The sequence below is a fragment of the Diadema setosum genome, chromosome 5, assembly GCF_964275005.1.
Source record: "Diadema setosum chromosome 5, eeDiaSeto1, whole genome shotgun sequence".
Lineage (NCBI taxonomy): Eukaryota > Metazoa > Echinodermata > Echinoidea > Diadematoida > Diadematidae > Diadema > Diadema setosum.
In genome coordinates this window covers 30,682,345-30,704,951 of record NC_092689.1, presented here as the reverse complement: position 1 = coordinate 30,704,951, position 22,607 = coordinate 30,682,345, and the positions used below count along the sequence as shown (strand labels likewise).

The 22,607-nt window shown below is 39.9% G+C and overlaps 1 protein-coding gene across 1 annotated transcript in view; it reads right to left on the bottom strand.

The window, feature by feature from the left end:
- The window catches only part of LOC140228833 (uncharacterized), a 39,504-nt gene extending 21,943 nt beyond the window's left edge, over window positions 1–17,561 (bottom strand). The window contains exons 1-14 of the mRNA XM_072309106.1: window positions 17,528–17,561; window positions 17,247–17,453; window positions 16,502–16,702; window positions 15,326–15,526; window positions 12,583–12,828; window positions 11,425–11,574; window positions 10,737–10,943; window positions 9,884–10,075; window positions 9,230–9,475; window positions 8,471–8,683; window positions 7,365–7,568; window positions 3,676–3,879; window positions 3,275–3,421; window positions 1,709–1,951 (exon numbers count right to left, since the gene is read on the bottom strand). Coding sequence (XP_072165207.1) covers window positions 1,709–1,951; window positions 3,275–3,421; window positions 3,676–3,879; window positions 7,365–7,568; window positions 8,471–8,683; window positions 9,230–9,475; window positions 9,884–10,075; window positions 10,737–10,943; window positions 11,425–11,574; window positions 12,583–12,828; window positions 15,326–15,526; window positions 16,502–16,702; window positions 17,247–17,453; window positions 17,528–17,561 — 2,695 coding nt within the window. The remainder of the gene's footprint in view (window positions 1–1,708; window positions 1,952–3,274; window positions 3,422–3,675; window positions 3,880–7,364; window positions 7,569–8,470; window positions 8,684–9,229; window positions 9,476–9,883; window positions 10,076–10,736; window positions 10,944–11,424; window positions 11,575–12,582; window positions 12,829–15,325; window positions 15,527–16,501; window positions 16,703–17,246; window positions 17,454–17,527) is intronic.
- Window positions 17,562–22,607: the final 5,046 nt, after the last annotated feature.

Here is a 22,607-nt window from a genome sequence, read left to right as displayed (position 1 = left end):
TGCCAGGATTTGGGAACTACAGGGGGAAATGTGTAACGTTTGAAGCTCAGAGTCTGGAAAATTGAGAACAAAAATTATTGCCTGTTCAGTTTATTAGACCTTTTAAGTGACAGGTCACATATAATCATTGCACTGAATGTGATAAACTTGTCACTCTCATCAAACATGGCACACATTTCAGATGTTACATATAAATGTTTCCTCATTGATTATGGTTATTGGACATATGTAGACAGCCTGGACATATCTACACACTAACTTAAATGTACCTTGAAAGTGCTCTGGCATAAAAATTTTACAATTATGATGTCGCCTAATTGCCAAAACCAGCCTGGCCCAGAAAAGAACCAACAAGACAATGATGTGGAACAACAAATGCACAAACATAATCATAACATACGGTCATTTCTTTCTGAGAATATGCACTGTCATTTCCTGCCCTGGAGAAAATACAAGAGTGAACTGCAATAGAAGGGAGATGATGGTAGATAGCAATCAAGTCATGATACTGACTTTCAAGTACATAGGGCTCTTTTCTCCATTTAAATGTGAAAAACTTTTGGTGTGGAACAACAAATAGAATCCATCACAAGTATAGAGGTACAATGTATGACAAATACGACATTGACAATAATATGTATCACAAACACCCTTTAAAAAATACATTATTGTTGGGCAAACTTTTGCATGACATGCAACAGCATCCATATTACAGAAGTTTTTGCATATTTGCCATGTTTATAATTGTTCAATATCTACCCAGTATATGATTCTATAAACACTTTCCAAGAATGTGTAGCTACTCAAGAAGCTTAGATTGGAGTAACCATTTCAGAATTGAAAAATAAAGTGTGGTAAACACATGATTCTGAATCATACATAATTTATACATATGTATTATATTTCATAATGTGAATGCATATCTTGGCATGAATATATTGACGGGATAAAATGATAAATCAAGAGAAGGTTAGAAAAAGAAATTGAAAAATAAAGTGTGGTGAACACATGATTCTGAATCATATATAATTTATACATATGTATTATATTTCATAATGTGAATACATATCTTGGCATGAATATATTGACGGGATAAAATGATAAAACAAGAAAAGGTTAGAAAAAGTAATTGATTGAAACTTCTATTACCCTTTGTATGTGGATCAGCACTACCCTAATCTTTTGGAGGTTGCATCTGCAAGGTTACAAACTGGTTCTCTTGTAGAACTATACCAATATCTTCTTGATGTAAAAAATCCCAGTCGAATATGACAAGTGTCACATTAACTGTCTTAGAAGTTATTGTTAAATGCACATTTTCTCTATGCTACACAATACATATATTGTCACATAATTTGAAGTACAGAACATGCATGTACACACTGAGTGCATAAATACATAGAATACACAGAACATTAATACACATAAAATATGAATATATGATTGACATGAACGGTGATAAAATACAGAAGGTACAAACATGATATCTATACACTAAGATGTGTGATTCTTGTCTACAGTGACACTCTGAATGGTAAATGTATGTTTTCTTCTTCTTTTTTTCAAATACATGATGGATGTGAATGAATGGATGAAGGAAAACATTTGAAGTGCGTCAAGGGGGGAGAGTTGGCCGTTCCTGGGTATATATATATATATGCTGAACTCGCCTCGTCTCTTCCGCACCCCCACCCACAAAACCACTTACTGAACTTGCCTGTCGAGTAACTGCCCACGAGGTTCTGCAGGAGGGCACCGATCTGGCTGGAGAAGTTGGAGGCGGGGCGGGCGTTGTGGAGGATGATCGGCCGCACGCAGGCCATGCCGCAGCCCTTGGACATGCAGCACTTCTCGACGGGCGAGCAGTCCTGGTCCGAGTAGCAGCTCATGGTGCAAGCCTGGACCAGCGGTAGCTTGCTCAGAAGGATGGGTGGACACTGGCCCTGGTGATCTACGGAGAGATAGCAGAAGGCCAATATGCAAACAGTTCCCTAGAATGTTATCAAGTGTGAGAGTTCTGTTTATTTTGACATCTGATCAGTTGAATCTACACTTTTTTTTTACACGATGTAGATTTTCTCCATTTTCTGCCCACGGGGCACATGAAAGTGTTCACAAAACCTCAACAAATACATTTTTTTTTTAAAGTTGAGTAAACGATACTACGCAATTGCAAACAGATTCTTTTTTGTTTTGTTTTTGTAAGAATACAGAGTTTCAGGGTGATAAGATCAACTCCCTTCATAGCAGCTGCTGCAGATTTTTAAATCCTTGATTTTGCCCTGCACACATTAACCCTTTCTGTTGGCAGGGACTTGGCACAGTGTGCATAATGCTATTGGGTGTCTGCACAAATCAGCACTCAGAGCACCCAAAGGATTTAGAGTGAGTTGTGTACTTTGAAGCCATTTTACTCAATCATAGCATTCCCAGAGATTACATTTTCTATCACTTAACATTAGTCAGTCAACAAAGTCTTAAAGGACAAGTTCACCTTCATAAACATAAGGATTGAGAGAATGCAGCAATATTAGTAGAACACATCAATGAAAGTTTGAGGAAAATTGGACAGTCGATGCAAAAGTTAAGAATTTTTAAAATTGTTGCGTTGGAACCGCTGGATGAGGAGACTACTAAGGCTCGTGATGTCATATGAGTACAACAGCATAAAGAAAATGTAAAGAAAATTCAACATATTTTCACTTTTTTCGCACAATAAAAGAGCACTTGACTTGCCTCTTTCTAAAGACAATGGGAATAATATTACCCATAACATACACGTGTATGTCAGTAACGAGTCAAGGGAATGTGTACTTTTTTCAAAAGATGAAATCTTGTGAAATTCTCTTTATATTTTCCTTATATTGTTATACGCATGTGACATCATACACTGCAGTAGTCTCCCCATCCAGCGGTGACTGCACAAAAACTTCAAAAATTCATAACTTTTGAACGGATTGTCCGATTTTCCTCAAACTTTCAGTGATGTGTTCTACTAATATTGCTATATTCTCTCAATCCTTATGTTACTGAAGGTGAACTTGTCCTTTAAATCCATGAGATGTACACTATTGTACGGCTGAGAATCTCTTCTTTCAAAATCCAGCATACACTGTGATTCAACAATTTTTGCCATTTTGTGCTACAAGGGCACATAAACAAAAATTTGATGTAGAAAGGAACTCCCAATGTGAATGCACCTAAGGAGTAAGAAATTATCTCTCTCCAAAGTGTTCTTAAGATGTAAATGAGGAAGTCAAAATATCGCCATTACCAATGGTCAGAGGGTTGGAGCAGGAGAAACTGGTGCCATCGTGGCAACACTTCTTGCTCCCCGGACAGTCGGCATCATGAAGGCAGGTATCGAGGCCAGAGGACTGGACATGGTGTGTGCTCTGTAGTGGGCACTGTCCTGGCTTGCCTGCATCAATGAATGAATAAATGCATAAATGAGTATATAACTCATGGCAGTTAAGTAATTGATGATGTGCATTAAAATGTCTCAACCCTTCACTATCCAGATTTTACAGTATATTGCTATGTCTTTGTACAAAAAGAAAAAAAAAATTATTCCACCTTCATATGACTTTGAAAAATCATCAACTTATATTTTAAAGTGAACGTGACTAATGAACATTTCTTTGCAAGCTATGGTGGAAAGGTTGCGTGCTTTACCTCGGCTGCAGTCAATATGGGGACAGCACTCCCCCTGGACGGCGACCAAGAAGCATCCGTGAGAAGGGCTCACATCAGGGCACCGGTCACGCTTGGTGATCACGGCCCCGTTATCGCACTGGGCAATGGTGCAGACGTCGTGGATCCACACCTCACCGCTGAGGTAGAACTTGTCCGAAATGGGGCTCTCACGGCACGATGGCGCTGATGAAGTTCGGCGTCAAGGGGAGAGTATGATGTCAGCAGTTAACAGGAGACCCAGCGTGTCGAGCATTCACCCAAGTATGGCAAGTTTGCCTTCCACACATCTATGCACTCTTACCTAAGAAGGTCTGAGTATTGCAAACTTGGGGATTTATGGGGGGCTTCCAGGGGGCATGGTGTCCATTTGTTTATGCTTTCACACTGGCAATAATACCTGTAAGTTGTGTTAAATTTGATCATGTGTTTTCTAAAATATGATCACAAAGTGAAAACTGGCCTCCAAGTTGGTCCTGGTCCCAAAAGGGAACTGCTAGATTTGCTAGAAATGAACTTGGAAGCATTCTCGCTAATGTATTTGCTCAGAGCATTTCTTGTCAAATAAAAGATTTCTTTAACTCTTAATGTGCCAGGTCCAAAACCCCTAACGTACCAGAGGTTTTTACCTAATGTCAGAACGTTTCGAAACTGGACTGACAATGAAATTTAAAACCGCCATATCTCTGAAACTATCGACTGTTTTGAATTGAGTTCTACACAACATATATCAAGAAATGTTTGTTCTTTCATGTCATGTAGTCAGTTTGCCATAATATCTATCTGAACCTGAAATATTGCAGAAATAACTGATACATCAAAAAAATCATCAAAAACTTTTGTGTAGTATGGAAAAAAAAAAAGGTCAGTCGTGTTTTTTCTTCAATAGAACGCTCCCTTGACTCTGTGAGAAAGTTTTAGAGCAACATCTCCTCTTTCAAATGATAACAAAATTGCCTTCTAGAATTGTATGATTCCAAAGATACTAGCAGTATATTTTGTCTAGCAATTTCTTTTTCTGCCTCAGTAATTCATTCCCAAATCTGAGTCCTTTAGTCCCAGATCCTGTATTTGAAACTAAAGTAATTCTTCATATCGCATATAGCAAAATATCGTCCCAGAATGCATTGCGCAATCAACATCCTGGCTTTTATGCAGTCAGCTTAACTTTCGGTTATCGCCAACGCGTTACGTACGCAATGCACTGCACCGCAATGCACTGCACGCCAACGCACAGTTTCACTTGCATCGGTAGCATCTGCTCAACATCGGTCACGCAAATTTTACCTTTTCAGCGAGTGTCTTTCTAAAATCTATTAATCATGGATGATCGCGAAAGATTCAACAACATGACAGTTCCTCAACTGAAGAAATATCTTGTCGAAAGGGGTGTGCCTTGCACTGGAAAATGACAATTTGAGTTAGAAAATCTCGCCAAAAAAGCCGCAAAAGTTTATCCGGTTTTGGAGGAGTGCGACCACGCAGCCTCCGAGAGGAAGCGGCGCAGAGTGACTACAGCGGACGGCTCAGTTCGTGACCTCAACGGGAAAGCAGTGACATGGACTAGGGACTTGAAACAGTTACCACCCGTTCGTATTAGTGATGTTTACGCATATCTACTCACTGACTGTGGTTGGACATATGAAAGAATCAAGAAGCGTAAGTGTGATATCTACACAAAATTCTCACTGTTGATTCTCCAATTCGGTGAATTTGCAGGGAAATAAGACTCAATCGGGTCAGACGAAATACGAGTAAGTATACATATGTGTTAATGCAACGAAAGTGATGAATAAGTGTGTGGGACACTAGCCACGCCGCTGCACGCAGCGTGCATGCATGCATAATAGCGCGCGGAGCGATAGCTGCAACCGGCGGTGGGGTTGACTGCAAATCGCTCCAAAATACGCCGATTAAATTAGTGCGCCGCCAATGTTGGTTCTTTTATAGCTATATGCGATATGGAGAATTGTCCCGGGCCCTGGAAGAGTGTCTTTTGTCCACTTGAGTAGGAAGAGCCTACTAATCCAACTTTTGTCTAAGCAGACTGCGAGTGGGGGTACTATTGAAATCGGCAGGTCTTTGTCTGCGCGCAATTCCTATGCTAGCATGGGGACGATGAGTGACGTTCACCAAAACAAAAGGATGAAAGACTTGACCGACAAAGGAAAGCTGACCCTCTTTGAGGGACAAAATCAAAGCAGCTTCCCGCAGAACAGCATCCAAGCGGAACAATGCGACTGGAATCGCATAGACAATACACGCAGATTCTATAGCATACACACATGTGGTTTACCAATGAGACTTTTGAATCATACACATCTCGCAGAGGGTGCGCTGCGGAATTTTCCCCGACGCGAAAAAAATACATCTAGCTGAATAATCATGTATTTACTAAAAATTTTCCAATGTAAGCATGCTCATATTTATAGTGGAAACGATGGCTATGCTAATCAGCTACCACTACATATCATTGGCAGTTTCTTTGTGCAACACATTACTGTACCACAAGAACTTAAATGATCAATGCTTTTCTCACTTGTTAGTCGCCGATCGGCGACCATGGCACGTTAAGAGTTAAAGATTTTCTCATAGGGGCTTTGTAGTCCCTTGCCCCCTTGAGCCATTTGATCAAATTCAGATCAATGTAAAAAGTTTATGCATGAAACAAGTTGGAAACTTTACCGATGGACATTGCAATAGCTTTATCTATACATGAATTATTGGAGCCTTTGGTTTAGTTGAGCTATAAAGAAAAAAAAAATAAATAAATAAAACAAGTTAAAAGACATTTCAGCCACCAGCAATTGGGGCACAATATTATCGTATCTCATCTCAAGAATCTGCTATCTAATGAGATACAGTAGAAGATATGCACTGCCTGTAAGGTTTTCAATACTATAAAGTCTATCTGAAATAGATCTTGCAACTTTTCCATATGACAAATGAGCCAGAAATGAAAATGTGTGAGACACACAATTTCTTTTACCAGTTTCAGCACAAGATCACTTAAGACTCCCCCTACATGTAAATGTTTTTACTGACAACTACTGGCAACTTGAGCCATCAAGAACAACATGGACAGGAAAGTTATATCATGCAAATAACTACAACCACAGCCTTGATTCGAGGTTTGGACCGAAGAATGAGGTATGTACAGTACTGTAGGTGTAAAGATAATGTGTTTCTAACAATACCAAAGTCATCTTCTTATAATGGGTGAAATGTGAGGAGATCACAGTGGTTTATTTTGCAAAGTCAAGTGGTGATGAGGTGGTATGAAGAGGTGTGCTACTGATGACTTACTGTAAGCTCTCTCTCTTTGATCTGATCTGATATGATCTGATCTAATCCGATTTACCTGATTTCATTTGGTTTAATATCTGTATCTTGCAACATCATAGAAATATTAATGTTTTGACACATAATCTGAACCTTTTTCTACTATAGTTTCCAATGATTGCATGTAAGTACAGCTGTACATAATCACTTTACTTTTTCAACACAAAGATCAATTTATGTCATTATCTTTTTAAGGACAAAAAAGGCAATAATTCTTTATGAAACAAATCAAGGAGCCCCCCCCCCCCCCCACATCCAATGGCTGCTTGATCTTTATCGCAGACTCCTTGAGGTAATCCTCTGGTACAGAAGATGGGATATGGTCCTACCTGCTACTGGCATGCACACCACTTCCCTACAGCACTGTCCCAGGGGCGGAGGCTTGCTGGAGTAGCGGCAGTTGGGCTCGGGGACGGGGCAGACGTGGTGGGTGCAGGTGATCTGCGCGTTGTGACACAGACAGGTGGTGCAGCTGTCTTCCTGCCACACCTCACCATTGAGGTGCTCGATGCCACTGGACATGCAACTGTGGACTTTGAGCACACGAGGGATCGGTGTTAGGCGCAAGGATCTTCAACAGCCTAAATTGAGCATGATCTTTACAAGCCCTAACATGAACATTCACATTGTCCATTGTATATAAGTTGCCAAACTGGTTTTACTTGCTTTAGAATAATTATCAAACCCTCTACACCTCCCCCCCCCCCCCCTGCACAAACACACAGAAAAAAAAGGAAACCTTGGTAAATCTGATTTTTTTGAAAAAACAAAACAAAACACCAATATGAAATTATGGCACAGCCATCTCCTAAGGAAAAGTAATAGAAATGAGACTTCCACTGAAGTGACAAATGGACAACTGTTAGGAAACCTGTGCTAGTTGGCAGGGAGGCCTACCAGTGTATGTGTTGCTCAGTGAATAATGCAGCGAAGAGATCTTTCTGTCACAAAGGTATTGCACATATGTTTGTTGCCAAAACTATGTTATCTCAAAGGAACGAATGCACACAGGTGGTTGCAACATTTTCCAACAATTAATTCTGTTTGAAATTCTGAGCCATGACCAAACAGATTGGAATACAGGCGACTCCTATTATGACGAAGTCCTCAAGGACTGGCAGTTTTCTTTTATTATAAATCATAGAAATTTTGTCATAGCCGAACAACAAAGTATATAATTACATATAGATAATAATTTGGGGACCTGACTTTTTACTTCTTGTAGCGAGAATTTTATTATAACTGTGTTTGTTATGGCGGGATTGCACTGTACAACTTATCACTGGCTCTTTTATGTGGTACAAATCTCATCTCAGAGATATTCTTTTTGTCACATAAAAAATTTTGATTTGTCAAGCTTTACCTGACTCCTGTTTGAAGTCAAACATTGCACAGCACACTATGGAGAAATACAGTCATTATGTGGGCCACTCACCACCGTGGCACACAACCTGGGGGCAGCACTGGCCCTGGACGGGGGCAGCGCGACACGCCTGCCCCACCACCAGAGGGGGGCATGACATGGTGACGCAGGTGACAGCCCCAGACGGTAGGCAGGAGCAGGAGGTGCATGGATCAGTGAACCAGATGTCTCCCACAACTCTTTCTATGCTGTCGTGGAGGCAGAATCCCACGCTGTCCACTGACACTGTAGAGTCAAACAAAAGATAGCATCAGCATCTTGTTATCTATTTTTTCAACAAACTCACAAATTGCAATTTCCACTAACAAGGATGCTAATACATCACATAAGGGAAGTATCTGAAATTGACAATCCACTTCTACGAATAATAATGTTGATGATGGAGCCTTCAAATGCGCTGTGTCTGTTACACAGTGGCACTCCTGGTGTACAAACTTGAGACCTCTCTTTTGACGTTGCTTCATTTGGAAAGAGCCACGATTGAAAGAATACACAAGAGTTACAAATGTGAACAGTACACTTTCATTTCAGAAAAAGAGGCTTGTCAAACACATACCAATGTCCTTTAACTCTGTATGGTTGCATTCACAGTCTAGTACTGTTACTATGACAACAGGAACATCTTCACTCTGCATTGCACACACGTAGGCATCATCCAATCTGCCCTCATTAATACTGTGCTACAAATGCTGGGGAGGGGAAGGGGGTAGGAGAATGATCCATAATTCAAATTCAATAGATATCAGATCAATCATAATAAAAGACAGCTACCATCTCTCTGGCAGGACAGATCTGCACAGCAGGCACTCTGTCCACCATCGGTGCTGCTCCCACCACCACCACCACCGCCGTCTCTCCGCCCAGACTCGGAGCACTCTGTCCTGTTGTGAGTCGCCGAGGGACAGTGCAGGGTGCGGCAGCTCACCCTGCCTTCCAGGCAGACGCACACCTCACACGGAGACTGGTACCACTGCTCCCCGTTCAGGTGCACTTCATCTTGGAGCCGACAGCTGTCCACTGGTTTGAGACAAGGGTATACATTACAATATCATCACTACAACTTTTTCTTCAATCAAAGCCCAAGGATCAACATTTTAGCCTGTTGTACAAGTAACCATTTAAAAATTCTTTCCCATCAAAAATTTATTGACGTTCTAACAAGCACCACATGTTAGTGATGCAGTTGTTGTTTTGTTTTGTTTTTTGATGCACCATAACAACAAAAAAAGCATACCGTGATACATTTCTGTCTAGATAAATGATAAGTGGTTGAGATCAACTGATATTTCATAATGCGCTATCAGAATCATCAATTAAGATTTTGCCCTGATGCGTTGGCTGCTGGTTATTTCCAAGACTGCACATTCATGGGATTTTGGCCAAAAAAGGTCAATGCTCAACTCTATAGCCCCTCTCACATCTTACCAGGTACGCAGAGCTTCTCCGGACAGCACCTGTTGTGCACCAGACGATAGATGCATCCCTCCTGTGGGGTGGTCAGACACTGGTAAAAGGTGCAGTTCTCGTGGCCGCTGTCGCATTGGCACGTCTGACATGTGTCCGGGTACCAGATGGAACCCGACGAAATGGAGTAGGTCTGTTGGTTGCAGCTGCGCTCTGCAAAAAAAAAAAAAAAAAAGAACATGATGAGGCCAAACAAAAACAGGGAGAAAGAGAAAGCCAAGAAGATGACATGCATACAGTGGAGCATTGGGTGTTCCATTGGATGCTACAATGAAGAAGACTTGATGTAAGCTTGAGATATGTACATGTATGTATATATGCGTTGTTGTTTTTTTTTGTGTGTGTGTGTGTATGCGTCCTTGGTTTAAATGTGTGTGAGTACATATGAATATAAAGAGAGAGATACATAGACTGCCAAGCAAATTGTAAAACACATGCCTATATAGTACAAAAAGTGTGAAAATTTATCAGTAATTATTTAATATAACAGTATTCACAAATATCCGAGTTAAATAACAAGGCTCCATTTATGTACATGTATATGTATAGCTTTATAAAAATGTATTATGCGAATGTACATGTACAACGATTAATCAATATGAAAGCAATATTTTTCTCTCTTACATTACCAGGAATGTGTATGCTTTCTGCAAATGTATACTCTTTGCATTTAAGAGTACCTCATAAAGGTAAATCTGACAATAGTCTTTTACTTTCAGGTACAGATATGAACACACTGGCCACTTCATCATGCGTGAGTCTATACCCAGTTACCTGATTCTGAACCCACAACGTGATCTCTTACTTCACTCACCCGTTGTCTGGGGACAGACGATCGGCGCACAGCACTCGTCATCATAGGGCTCCATCTGTTGGCAGTTGGGTGGTGGGCGTGGGCACTCTTGCTCCTTGCACACAACCTGGGCACCCACACAGGCGCACTGGGTGCAGACGTCGTGATACCAAACATCACCCTCGGCTCGCTGGTAGCCATAGTTGTCAACGCAGCAGCTTGAAGGCACTGAAACAGCAACGGTATCTAGAGTAGGACCACTTAATAGATTGAAATCATTAGAAGTGTCCATGATAAATTGATTTTTTTTTTCAACATGATCATTTGCCTAGTAGGTAGATGAGATTTTTTCAAACACATCTAAATCTATTAATGTAGAGTAACATGTAATTATTTGAACATTCCATTACAATCCCTTAACCTGTTGAGGACGGACTGATTGTGCTACATTTTTACATCCTATAGACACTTGCCCGAGTATACTCGGGACTTGTCCTCAACAGGTTAAAAAAAAAGGGGTTAAGCCAAAAATGCACACTTCTCAATTTCCCTAACTTTCTTGGGTTTTTGTTTTGTGTTGTGTGTGTTTTCTTTTTCAGTCCTTTTTTTTTTTTTTTTGCAGGGATGGGGGGGGGGGGGCGTTGGGGTAGGGAGGGGATAGAAACGGTCATCAGGAGCATTTGAGGTTATCTCTCACAGGCTGGCCTACCTGCACCGGATAGATCAGGCTCTGCACATTTCATCGTACAGCCATCTCCGCAGCATTTCAGAGCGCCCTCGCAGTCGGAATCCTGGTCACAGTGCTTGGTGCACTGGTCGCTCTCCTTTGGTGGAACTTTGGGACACCTTCCTGGCTTCTCTGCAAAACAAATCCACCACACAATGCACCAAAGAAAAGAGCAGACAGAGAGTGATGGTCAAATCAAATAGCATACATACTAAGGGGGGCATTTCATGAAGCATTTTGTCCAACGAATTTGCCAGACAAATTTGCTCTCTTAGCAAATCAGATATAGGATTTCAGCAGCTCATAACAGTTTGTAAGAAATAATATCTGACAAAACCCTTGATGAAATACCCCCCAGGTATTTCAAATTTCTATGTTTACGACTATACAGGACATTGACACCTTTCTAATCCCTGTGCCAGGGACTTTGGACAGTGTATACAATGCCATGGGGTTTTCTGTTCCAGTTGGCACTCCTCCCCCCCCCCCCCCCAAAAAAAAAAAAAAAAAAAAAACAATATCAAAAATAGTTAAGGAAGGTTGGTGCCAGTTTTTGTGGGCACAAAGCCTAGACTGTTTATTTGCATACCTTTTTTCAGATTCTCAGGGCTGCAAGTAATGAGACAGGCTAGCAGGTGGTATCAAGGGCAACTGAAAAATATTGACAAGTAGCTGATCACCAATAGTGCCTAATGGAAGACAAAGCATAGGCCTGAGTATTGCATTGATGGAGGTTTGAGTGATAGAATCAAATGTGTCGCAGTAGAAATTAAGAAATCTTCAGCCAATTTTCCCCATTTCTTTTGAAGTACAAAGAACTCATTATATGAGAGGTGGGATTTGGTAATAAACAAAAAACAAAAAAAAAATAAAAATCTGAAATAAGAGCTCAGTTTTACAATCTGCTTAATTGTAAATATTCTCTTCCAGGAATTCACACCTGATTCTGTCTGTAACTTGTAAAAATAATGTATGTGGTACACATTTTAGTACTTACTCTTGTTTTTATATACCGGCTTAATTTGGGGCAAACACATCACAAATTCACAATGATTTATTGAACAGCAAATAACATTTTGAATAGTTTTGAAACACAGGAAGTTTGGATTTCTGCTCTGGTAAAGTGCATTAATCTATTACCACTTGGGCAGGAGTCCCTTGGACATGTGTGACTGGACTCTCTTCCTCCCTCAGTACATCTCTCCCTGACCACAGGGCAGGCAGGTCTGGTGCAGAACAGACCACCGCTTAAACAGGAGCAACTGGCCGATTCCAACCAATATTTCGGGCGGTAGCTCAGCTGGGAGAGTGGCGCCTGAGCTGGGAGCAGCAAATTCTGCCTTGTTTCCGACTGGATGGTGACACCATCATGAAGGCAAAGTTCATCTGTTTTACAAATGAGAGAAGTTGAAAGACCACTGACATTGAATTAAGCCATTCAGGGTGCTACATACAATACAAGGAAAAGTAGAAATTATGCGGTGCGTAAAATATGTCCCCGCCAGAAGTAGCATTTAGTAGCAAAATGTACAATATCGGTAAAAAAATCAAGGTCAAAGGTCAAAATTCTGTGTAGAAGTTTTGAAGCCCTCACCTAGTGGCATCACAAAAAGCAAACGGAATCAAAATCGGGTTAGAAATGGTGAAGGAGTAGCATTTTGTAGCCAATGTACAATATAGGTCAAAAATCAAGGTCAAAGGTCAAAGAAGTCAAGGGTCAAAATTCTGTGTAGAAGTTTTGAAGCCCTCACCTAGTGCCATCACATAAAGCAAACGGAAGTGAAATTGGGTTAGAAATGGCAAAGGAGTAGCATTTTGTAGCAAAATGTACAATGCAGGTCAAAAATCAAGGTCAAAGGTCAAAGAAGTCAAAGGTCAAAATTCTGTGTAGAAGTTTTGAAGCCCTCACCTAGTGCCATCACATAAAGCAAACGGAATCGAAATCGGGTTAGAAATGGCGAAGGAGTAGCATTTTGTAGCAAAATGTACAATATAGGTCAAAAATCAAGGTCAAAGGTCAAAGAAGTCAAAGGTCAAAATTCTGTGTAGAAGTTTTGAAGCCCTCACCTAGTGCCATCACATAAAACAAACGGAATCGAAATCGGGTTAGAAATGGCGAAGGAGTAGCATTTTGTAGCCAATGTACATTATAGGTCAAAAATCAAGGTCAAAGGTCAAAGAAGTCAAAGGTCAAAATTCTGTGTAGAATTTTTGAAGCCCTCACCTAGTGCCATTACATAAAGCAAACGGAATCGAAATCGGGTTAGAAATGGCGAAGGAGTAGCATTTTGAAGCAAAATGTACAATATAGGTCAAAGGTCAAGGTCAAAGGTCACAACTGAAATTCTGTGTAGAAGTTTCAAAGCTCCCATGTAGTGCTATCATATAAAGCAAACAGAATCAAAATTGGCTCATAAATGACAGAGAAGTAGCAAATTGAACATTTTGATCACACACGGACGCACAGACGGACGGACACACGGACACACACACGTACTGAGCCCGTTTCATAGTCCCCTGCTCGAACTCGTTCGGCGGAGACAATAACTTTATTTCACCACTTGCCCTGTCAGCAAGCAGATTGTCAAATTTGCTGCGAAACACTTGCCCGAGTATAAATTTTACTTGTCCGAAAAGAAAGTCCAAAATATAAGGAAATAATGTAGAAAATCATGTGTAAGAAACACAGTCATTTGAGCGAACATCAGACTTTGAGTCGCACGTTTAAACACAACATAAACCTGGTCCGATCAAATATTTAGTGTTGCCATTGCATTGCATTGAGGCTTCCTCATGTGAGTGTTTGAAAGTAGCTGAAATGAAATATGTTGCATCACTAAACAGCCATTATCTTTGGGCTTCTGGATTGTATGGTTGAATTTGTGGGTTTGTTGGGGGAATACGTGAACAAAGGGAAGCTTCAAAACTTTTTGCTCGCCCAATTCGGGCAAGCATTTGTTCTCATTGTTAAAAACGCTTGCTCGAATGCGATTTTTCACTTGCCCCGGGCAATCAGGCAAGTAATACGTAGCACCCTGCCATTTACCTACCAAGGCACTCAGCGTAACTTGTCAAGCTTTTCATCAGCTTACAGTAATTTGTCCAAATTTGACCTAGTGTTAGATTAGCAAGCCCACTCAGGTGCACCAGATGTGTCTCAGCCTAACAGGAAAACCATGGTAACAAAATAAGGATTATGGGATGAGGTAATCTGACTATTCATCGGCAAGAACTTTCCATGCATCTGTACTGATAGTGTTTGATTTCTGTATCTAAAAGTTGCATTAAACTGTTTCCACACACAATTACTCATGACAGCAAAGGCATCCTTTTCATGGACAAAGTTCATTCCATATTTCTTATCTGATATTTGTTTCAAACTGCCATACACATATTGGACAAAGTCACTAGCTGAGCATTATACATCTTGTCCTACAATACTAGCTTTTGAGATTACACTGGACCAAAGCAGGTAGAGTTTTGTTTTGTTTTCAAAATGATAGAAAATGTCAGTATTCTTGAAGAAGCTGAAGAAAATAGAGACATGATGTGAATAGTGGGATTGAAGGTAAAAATACGTAAGAAAAACTTGATTCATCTGTATCTTTCTTTTTTTCCTGCAATACAACAAAACTCATTGTTCTTAGTGGATGGTCCACAAAGACAACAAACACTCTCTCTTACACATACATTGTATGCATGTGCGCACATCATACACAACAAAGATTGAATGGATGCACATGAAAAAGTACAAAGTCCATTAGATTAATGTTATAAAATTTGTATCTGCACTTTATACATCTGGTTACAACACATTGTGGAGGGGGGCAATCAAAAAGAAGAGCACACATTCAACTATTCGCCTCTTTCACTGTAAACCTACCATCCCCACGGCAGGCTCTGATGGGGCAGCACTGGCCGGGGATAGACATCAGCTTGCACCCAGCCGTTGGCTGCAGGTCGGGGCAGGGGATCTGGGAGCAGTGCTCCACTCCCTCCTGACACACACACAGAGTGCACGGGTCTCTGTACCAGCTGCTGCCCTCGCTCGTCTCCTCTCCGCCAGTCAAACAGGATATGCCATCTGGGGGAATAACACACATCCACCTGAGCACCATGTCAGTAATGGCCCCTCAACAGGAAGGGTATTTATTTCACGTTTTCTTCATGATTTTTGCTTTGGGCAATGTACAGCATTGAGATATTATCCAAAGTTTTGTCTTGTTTTGTTAAGCATAGTGTGAAAGATAATGTCAAGATTTTCAAATGTACAATTAAAATCCCCCCCCCCCCAAAAAAAAAGGGAAAATATACAGTATATGTATATTTACATGGCACTCCAGTCATAACAAACATGGCTATGACTAAATTTTCACTACAACAAAGTAAAATTCATGTCCCAAAATTTTTATCTGAATATCTTGATGTACACTCACCATCAGGTGTATGATGAAATTTCTACATAATGAAAAAACAGGGACTTTGTTGTAATGAAATTCACCTCAGATTCATTTCATTAAAAAAAAAAAAAGTTGATACGATTGCAACTTTTGCTGGAATGACAATTGCCATGGTAATGATAAGAATCCAGCTCCTGATTGGCTGTAATACTATTGAAAGTTGCCATTCCAGCAAGAGTTGCTATCCTAACAACTTTTATGAAATGGGGCCCTGTACATGAACAATGCACAAACATCTATACATATGCATGTTACCTAACAAAAACCAACAAAAATAGAAGGACAGACATTACATAGTGAGTTCCTCCACATACACTAGTCTGTTGACGTTCTGGGACACCTCAATTATGGGTAGAACTTTGAACTTCATTTTGTCTTCTGCATGTCGCCTGATATGGCAATACTTACTTTTTTAAATCTTCCACAAAATTATTTGTCAGAAATTTCAAGCATTACTAATATTCTCCTTAGGTATGCATAATAAGATTTGATAAACAAATTTGGAAGAAAAAAAAAAACTGATGGAGAAGGCACACTAGCGGGAGGACATATTTCATAAATTGTACAAATTTCATATTAAGCTAGCTGCTTTTCCTTACCGGAGGAATCCTCACAGGTGATATCGGGGCAGCACTTTCCCTCTGCATACACTGCCTCACATCCCGGCCGCAGCGGGGGACATGTTGTCACCCGGCACAGGGCAATGCCTCCATCGCAGAGGCATGATGTGCAGCTGTCCTCTGACCATGCCTCCCCTGAATAGTGCACCACGTCACCATGGTAACACAAGTTCTCCTCTCCTGCAGCCATTATGAGGAATGAAAGAGTTTGTAACAAATCCGTGTACCACAGTCTACAGCTTTGTAATGCCCCTTACTGCTCTAGGTGTTTGTTAATGGGTATTCAACATGCTATGTTGTTAAGCTTTGAGTGCAATTATGCTGCATATTTTAGCTTAATGCAAAATACAACTGAGCTGGATTTTTGTTGTTGTTGTTATGGAGTAACAGAACAAACTTTTTGGATGTTTTCAGTTTGTTATGAACAATATTAACATAAAATAGTGTTTCTAACTGCAAAAAAGGTTATGTCAAGTACAAAATGAAAATTCAAAAAATTGTCAGTACACAGACAACACTTGTTTTATTGTCTTGCAAGACAGTAATAATAAAGGCCCTTTAACATCTGGTATCATTACAATGCCGATATTTTAATGACTGATGAGCTATTGATAAGTTGGGGGTAAAGGAGAAAGGGAAGACTGTAGAAGGTTAACAACTGGACGAGCATTGAGGTAAATATTTTTGGTATACACTGTATTCAAAAACCAAACTACAAAATCACCTTTGTTGCAGATTACATCTGGGCATCTGCCAGCACTATCATCCTGGTTAACAGCGCTATCATCCTGGTTAACAGCATAGCACAGAGACTGGTTGAAGGAGCAATCTCCAATAGGAAGATGGCACTGAGCTCTGTTAGTGCCAGAGGTACAACTGTCGCATTGCGATGGGCAGAAGGGATCCGTGGTGTTACAGCCAAGATCAAATGCTGAAAAAGAAGGTCATATTGCAAAAACTGCATTAATGTAGAATATCTTTCTTCAACTCAGAGTCAAATCCCACAATGGCCTTTGTTGTTTTGATTTGTATTTCTCATAGAAATTCCTTTTTTGCCAAAATTCTAATGAAGGGGTGTAATATGTCAAGTGATTTAAGTTGACAATGTACCCTCTATTGCTTGCTAAAATAACCCAACAAAGTCAACAAGCAAATATCAATTATTCAACAGTAAGATTACTGAGAAAAATGTGTGATTATATCAAACACTATTGAGTCAACTACAAGTGGTACTGCATTGATTTGGAAGGTCTATATAATGATATGTGAGCTTTGTTCAAAAGCAAAGTGTTGGAATATGTACTAATCAATACAGGATCAATAATCCAATTTCACAGTGTTTGTAAATTCATTAAAAAAAGTTATGTTGGAAAATGGTATGATGTGAGGATGTTTGTGTCTTAGTTTTAACTTGGGCAAGGTTGGATCAGAGGAGCTGCTTCCTATTATGTATAAACACCAGTTATCTATGATGGCTTTTGTTTGGTACTAAAGTTGCTATTGTCATTTGATGGCTTAGTTAGGAGCCAAGCACTCTTGAAAAGTGAAGAGTTTTGGTCACGATATCATGGAGTGAACATTTTTCATTTATAATCCTGTATCATACATCGAATACCCTGTTGGCATACCAAGTGACTCAGGAAAATGAGAAAAATATGTATGTGAGCACAACTGACCACAAGAAAGTGGTTCTATGTATTTTGCATCTCCACTAACCTTCCACCCTGGGGCACACGATTTCCGGGCAGCACTGCCCTTCGATGAAAGCAAAGTAACATGAAGAGTCAGGCAGTGTGGGGCAGCTGTGACTGTGATCATGACATTTGACCCTGCCGTTGTCGCAGGTGCACACTGTGCAGGCATCTTCATGCCACCTGTTGCCACTGAACTGCACAGTCCCAGAGTCGTCAGTGCACACTACAAGCAGACAAGAGAACTATCAACATATAACCCCAAACACATTACTGTGGCACTAAAACATAGCTAGACATGCTAGAACAAACTCTCACAGGAAAAAAAAAAAAAAAAAACATTCTGATAAGTTTCTTGCTGGTCCCTTTTGACAAGCACTTCCTGTGCAGATATTTACTAAAATCATTCTGACACATTATCAACTTTTCTAATCAATGCTTAAAAGAAAAAAAAAAATCATTATGATTACTGCTTGGAGCAATGATGAAACCTCTTTTTTGAATATCATGGTCTACATGAAGACTAACTGTAAAAGCAGATATCAAACTAAAAGTACCAAGTACTCTTTTAACTGTACGTTTACTGAGAGCTTTGAGATTAATTTTCATGTTTGGCTGGGTTTACAAGACAAGTTTCCCATGGAATCAAGACATGAACTACTGGAACATATTGCAAGCAAAAATATTTGTGTGCTTTTATTTTCAGGCTGATTTCTGGTTGCACGAAATGTGTGAAAATTTCAACACTGTGAAAATGTCCACTTTTACACTATACTTGAATCATTTTCATTCATGTGTCTACAAGTTATTAAAAAAAAAATTACTGTCTTTAGTGAGAATGCTTTCTTACTTTCCCATGCTGTCAAACATATGCATCAATCATGGCTTGCGTAAAAAACAAACAAACAAACATAAGCAAGGATGAAAGATGAGGGACATTTATGTTATGCATCTTACCCGTTGCATCCTTTCTCTCAGAGCACACCACACGAGGGCAGCATGTCCCTGGCTGGGGCAGTGACTTGCAGCGGCTGGTGTTTGTCGTCACAACGCTCTCACAGACCAAACTGGTGCATATCTCATTCCCATCCTGGCAGGTACATTGCGTGCAAGGTCCAGTGGTCCACACATCATTGTGGCAATGGTTTACACCACTGTCTGAAACGCATCCCTGCTTCTCAGCTAATCAACATTAAATATTAATGAGAAACTGGTAAATAGATTCTGTCAATACCATACTACTGACACCAAAGGCAACTGATATTTAAATGACATAATTTCTTGAGTACTAACCAAGACTTACTAGGGTTCTCACAAGTACATAGAGCATTTATACCCCCACAAACATTCAAGCCCCTTGGAATTTCCCTTTCAACATTTCAGCATTTTAACTAACTTTAGGAAGTCTAGGGCTTTACATAGATATTCTAGATACATATTTCATCTTAATTAAACAATTTCCAGTTTCTTAGCTATTATGTTGCTCTCCTAGGGTTCTTACAGTAGACTGCCAACATTTAACAAGTAGATATCTCATCCAGGGCATTTTAATCTTTACCGTTCAAAAAAAAAAAACAGAAAAGGAAATTAAGTATGAACTGAGTGTCTCAGGCAACATTTGACATACTGCAATAATCAAACAAAATCAACTGGAATCCTCCTCCTCCTCCTCCTCCTCCTTCTCCTCCTCCTTCTTCTTCTTCTTCTTCTTCTTCTTTCTGCCTCCTTCAATCTTAAATATTTTTGCAAACTTACAATATGTTTGTTGACTCAACCACAAATGGTCAGCATTTATATGAAGCTTGTTTTTGTTGTGTGGGAAGGTAAGTGGACCATTTCACTGGGTTAGCACCCTGCTCTTTGTGATAAATGAAGTGAAATCTGTATGCTAATGTGTGTGACTTGTGACTGTATATATAACTCAAACACAGAGCCTTCATTTAATGTTCTATCTGAAGGGCAGTATTTCACCTCTCGCTAGAGGGGACAGAATGATCCACACAACATTCATTACTCAGTTCGACTCGGGGAATCTAACCTGGCAGTGGGGTATGGCTCTATCATTCATTAATGTTAGATCTAGACACTACATATGTGACCATGCATCACAAAACCAACGAAAAGTCATCAGACATGGATTTTTACCGAGCAGATTCTGAAAAAGCAAACTATAAGCTAAATAACAGAAAGATAGCAGACACTCTGAATAGGTGTGTACTGACAAAGAGTCTCTGAAGCACAGGATCTATTCAAGTGCTCAATCTTGCACGGTGAGGCCCTGTGTTGTGAATGGGACAACAAAAAAGGATGGAAAACTTTTTATCAACAACAATTAAGGGATTATCAGATTAAGCTGAAATTGACCATGCTCTATCAACACATTCTATTCATGACTAACAGCAACTTTCAAAACTGTAACAATATCTTTTCAAAAGATTTTAAGAGTTGAATACGAAGAGTGTATTAAGGGTTTTGAGAAATGAAAGGGGCCTCTTAGACATACCTAAGCTCATTATTCTGAAAAAGAAAAAACAAAGTCTTCTGGAAAAACTGTTAAAGATATAATTTCTCTTTGGTTTTCTGATACCAAACTTTAGAATAATGTAGAACCTAGCAGAATTGCTTTGTCAGAAAACATGAAAAAAATCCAGCGCTGACTAGATTGACCCGTTTCACCTTTTTGTGTTCTGACGTAAAATCAGGACATGTCATGCGACTTTTTGCTGGTTTTGTGATACACAGTCACATATGACACAGAAAACTAGTTGTGGTAGTCTACATGATAATAACAGTTAATGTAAATACTTGACGCCTTAATTTCTTGTATGACACGTAGGATAAGCCACATACATCTTCATGATCATGTTATTATCTAGCTCTTACCTGCTGGAAGGCACTGTATTTCTGGACAGCACTGCCCTTCTACGGGTACGGTACGACACCCAGAAGGTGGGGGCTTGCACCGGACCGCCAGACACTTCAGTACACCTGCCCAACACCTGCACACAGAGCAGTGATCGGGCGACCATCGGTCACCGTGGCGATGTCGTAGTCTGTTCTGGTAGCAGTATGATGACAGTTCTTGTGATAGCACATCTGTTGTAGAAATATCGAAAACCACGAAAAACAGTGCACTGCATGATTACTTTTTGCACGTGACATTTACCACAGTGCAATTGACAAAAGTGTACACATGATTCTACAAACTGTACCCTGGGATACCATCGTACCCCTGGGTGCGGCGTTGTGTAGCTCCATCTCGTGTCCATTATCATAAAGTTGTGCAATGTTGTAATGGCGACTATTTTCTCCTGATCACCTGCGCCAGCATAAATCGGGGTGGCAATATAATGATCCCAATGCAATGCTGATTTTCCTTCCATGTTAATTTGTGAAAGAAACAGACACTGTCTTGGATAATAAATCAAAGTTTATTTCCAGTCTTATTCAAAGTCAACATAATAAAATCAGTACAGTACTTTCTAGAACCCCCTCTACATATTAAACAGTGAAGATTGGACACAGAGCAGTGAGGAAAAAAAAAGTTATACAAATTTGTATTACTTGCATATAGCATATATGCATTAGTTACCATTAAAAGGGCCCTAACACTACAACAGTTAATTGTTAATGTTGCATACATGTATTCACACACACGTACACACACACAAAACATTTTTGTGCATTTAACTTTTATACAGTTTTTGGTAACCAAGGGTAGACCCACAGTCTAACTTTTTTACAGCACTAAAAAAAAAAAAATAATAATAATAATAATAATTCAACAAAATGGCAAATTTTCATTTGGTTCCCTAAGGTACCAAATACTGGCACGTATTACTGCATTTTTTCTACACGTCGCAATAATGTGAAATCAATTGTTTTGGGTTTTGTTTTGTTTTGTTTGTTTATTCCCTATTTTGTACATATTATATCAGTGGCAGTGCACATGCATTGCCCACTGGCACTATTGGGCATCCTCTGCACAGATGTAACTATGGTTAGAAAATAGAGAATTAAAAAAACTAGACTTGGAATTTGTCAACACTGACAAATTAGGTGATCCGATCTATTTGGAAATCAGTGATTCAAATCCTGATCCCAATAGGCATGGCCATAAATGTTTCATCTGCGTTTAGGGGATATTTGCCGTGTGATGTTTGGATTCTCATTTAGAAAAGAGAGTCAGACCTGCCATCTTTGGTACCGAATTCCGTATACACTTACGAAGATACAGAATGAAGTATATTTGACCTTTGACCCCACTTTCCACAGCCAAGATGGTATCTGAGCAAAAAGTGGTTATTTTGTGAAATGATCCTTGTAACATGGTCTTTGCGTGTGCAAAATATGGGAAAGATGGGACATGTATTCACCAAGATACAGGATGAAAC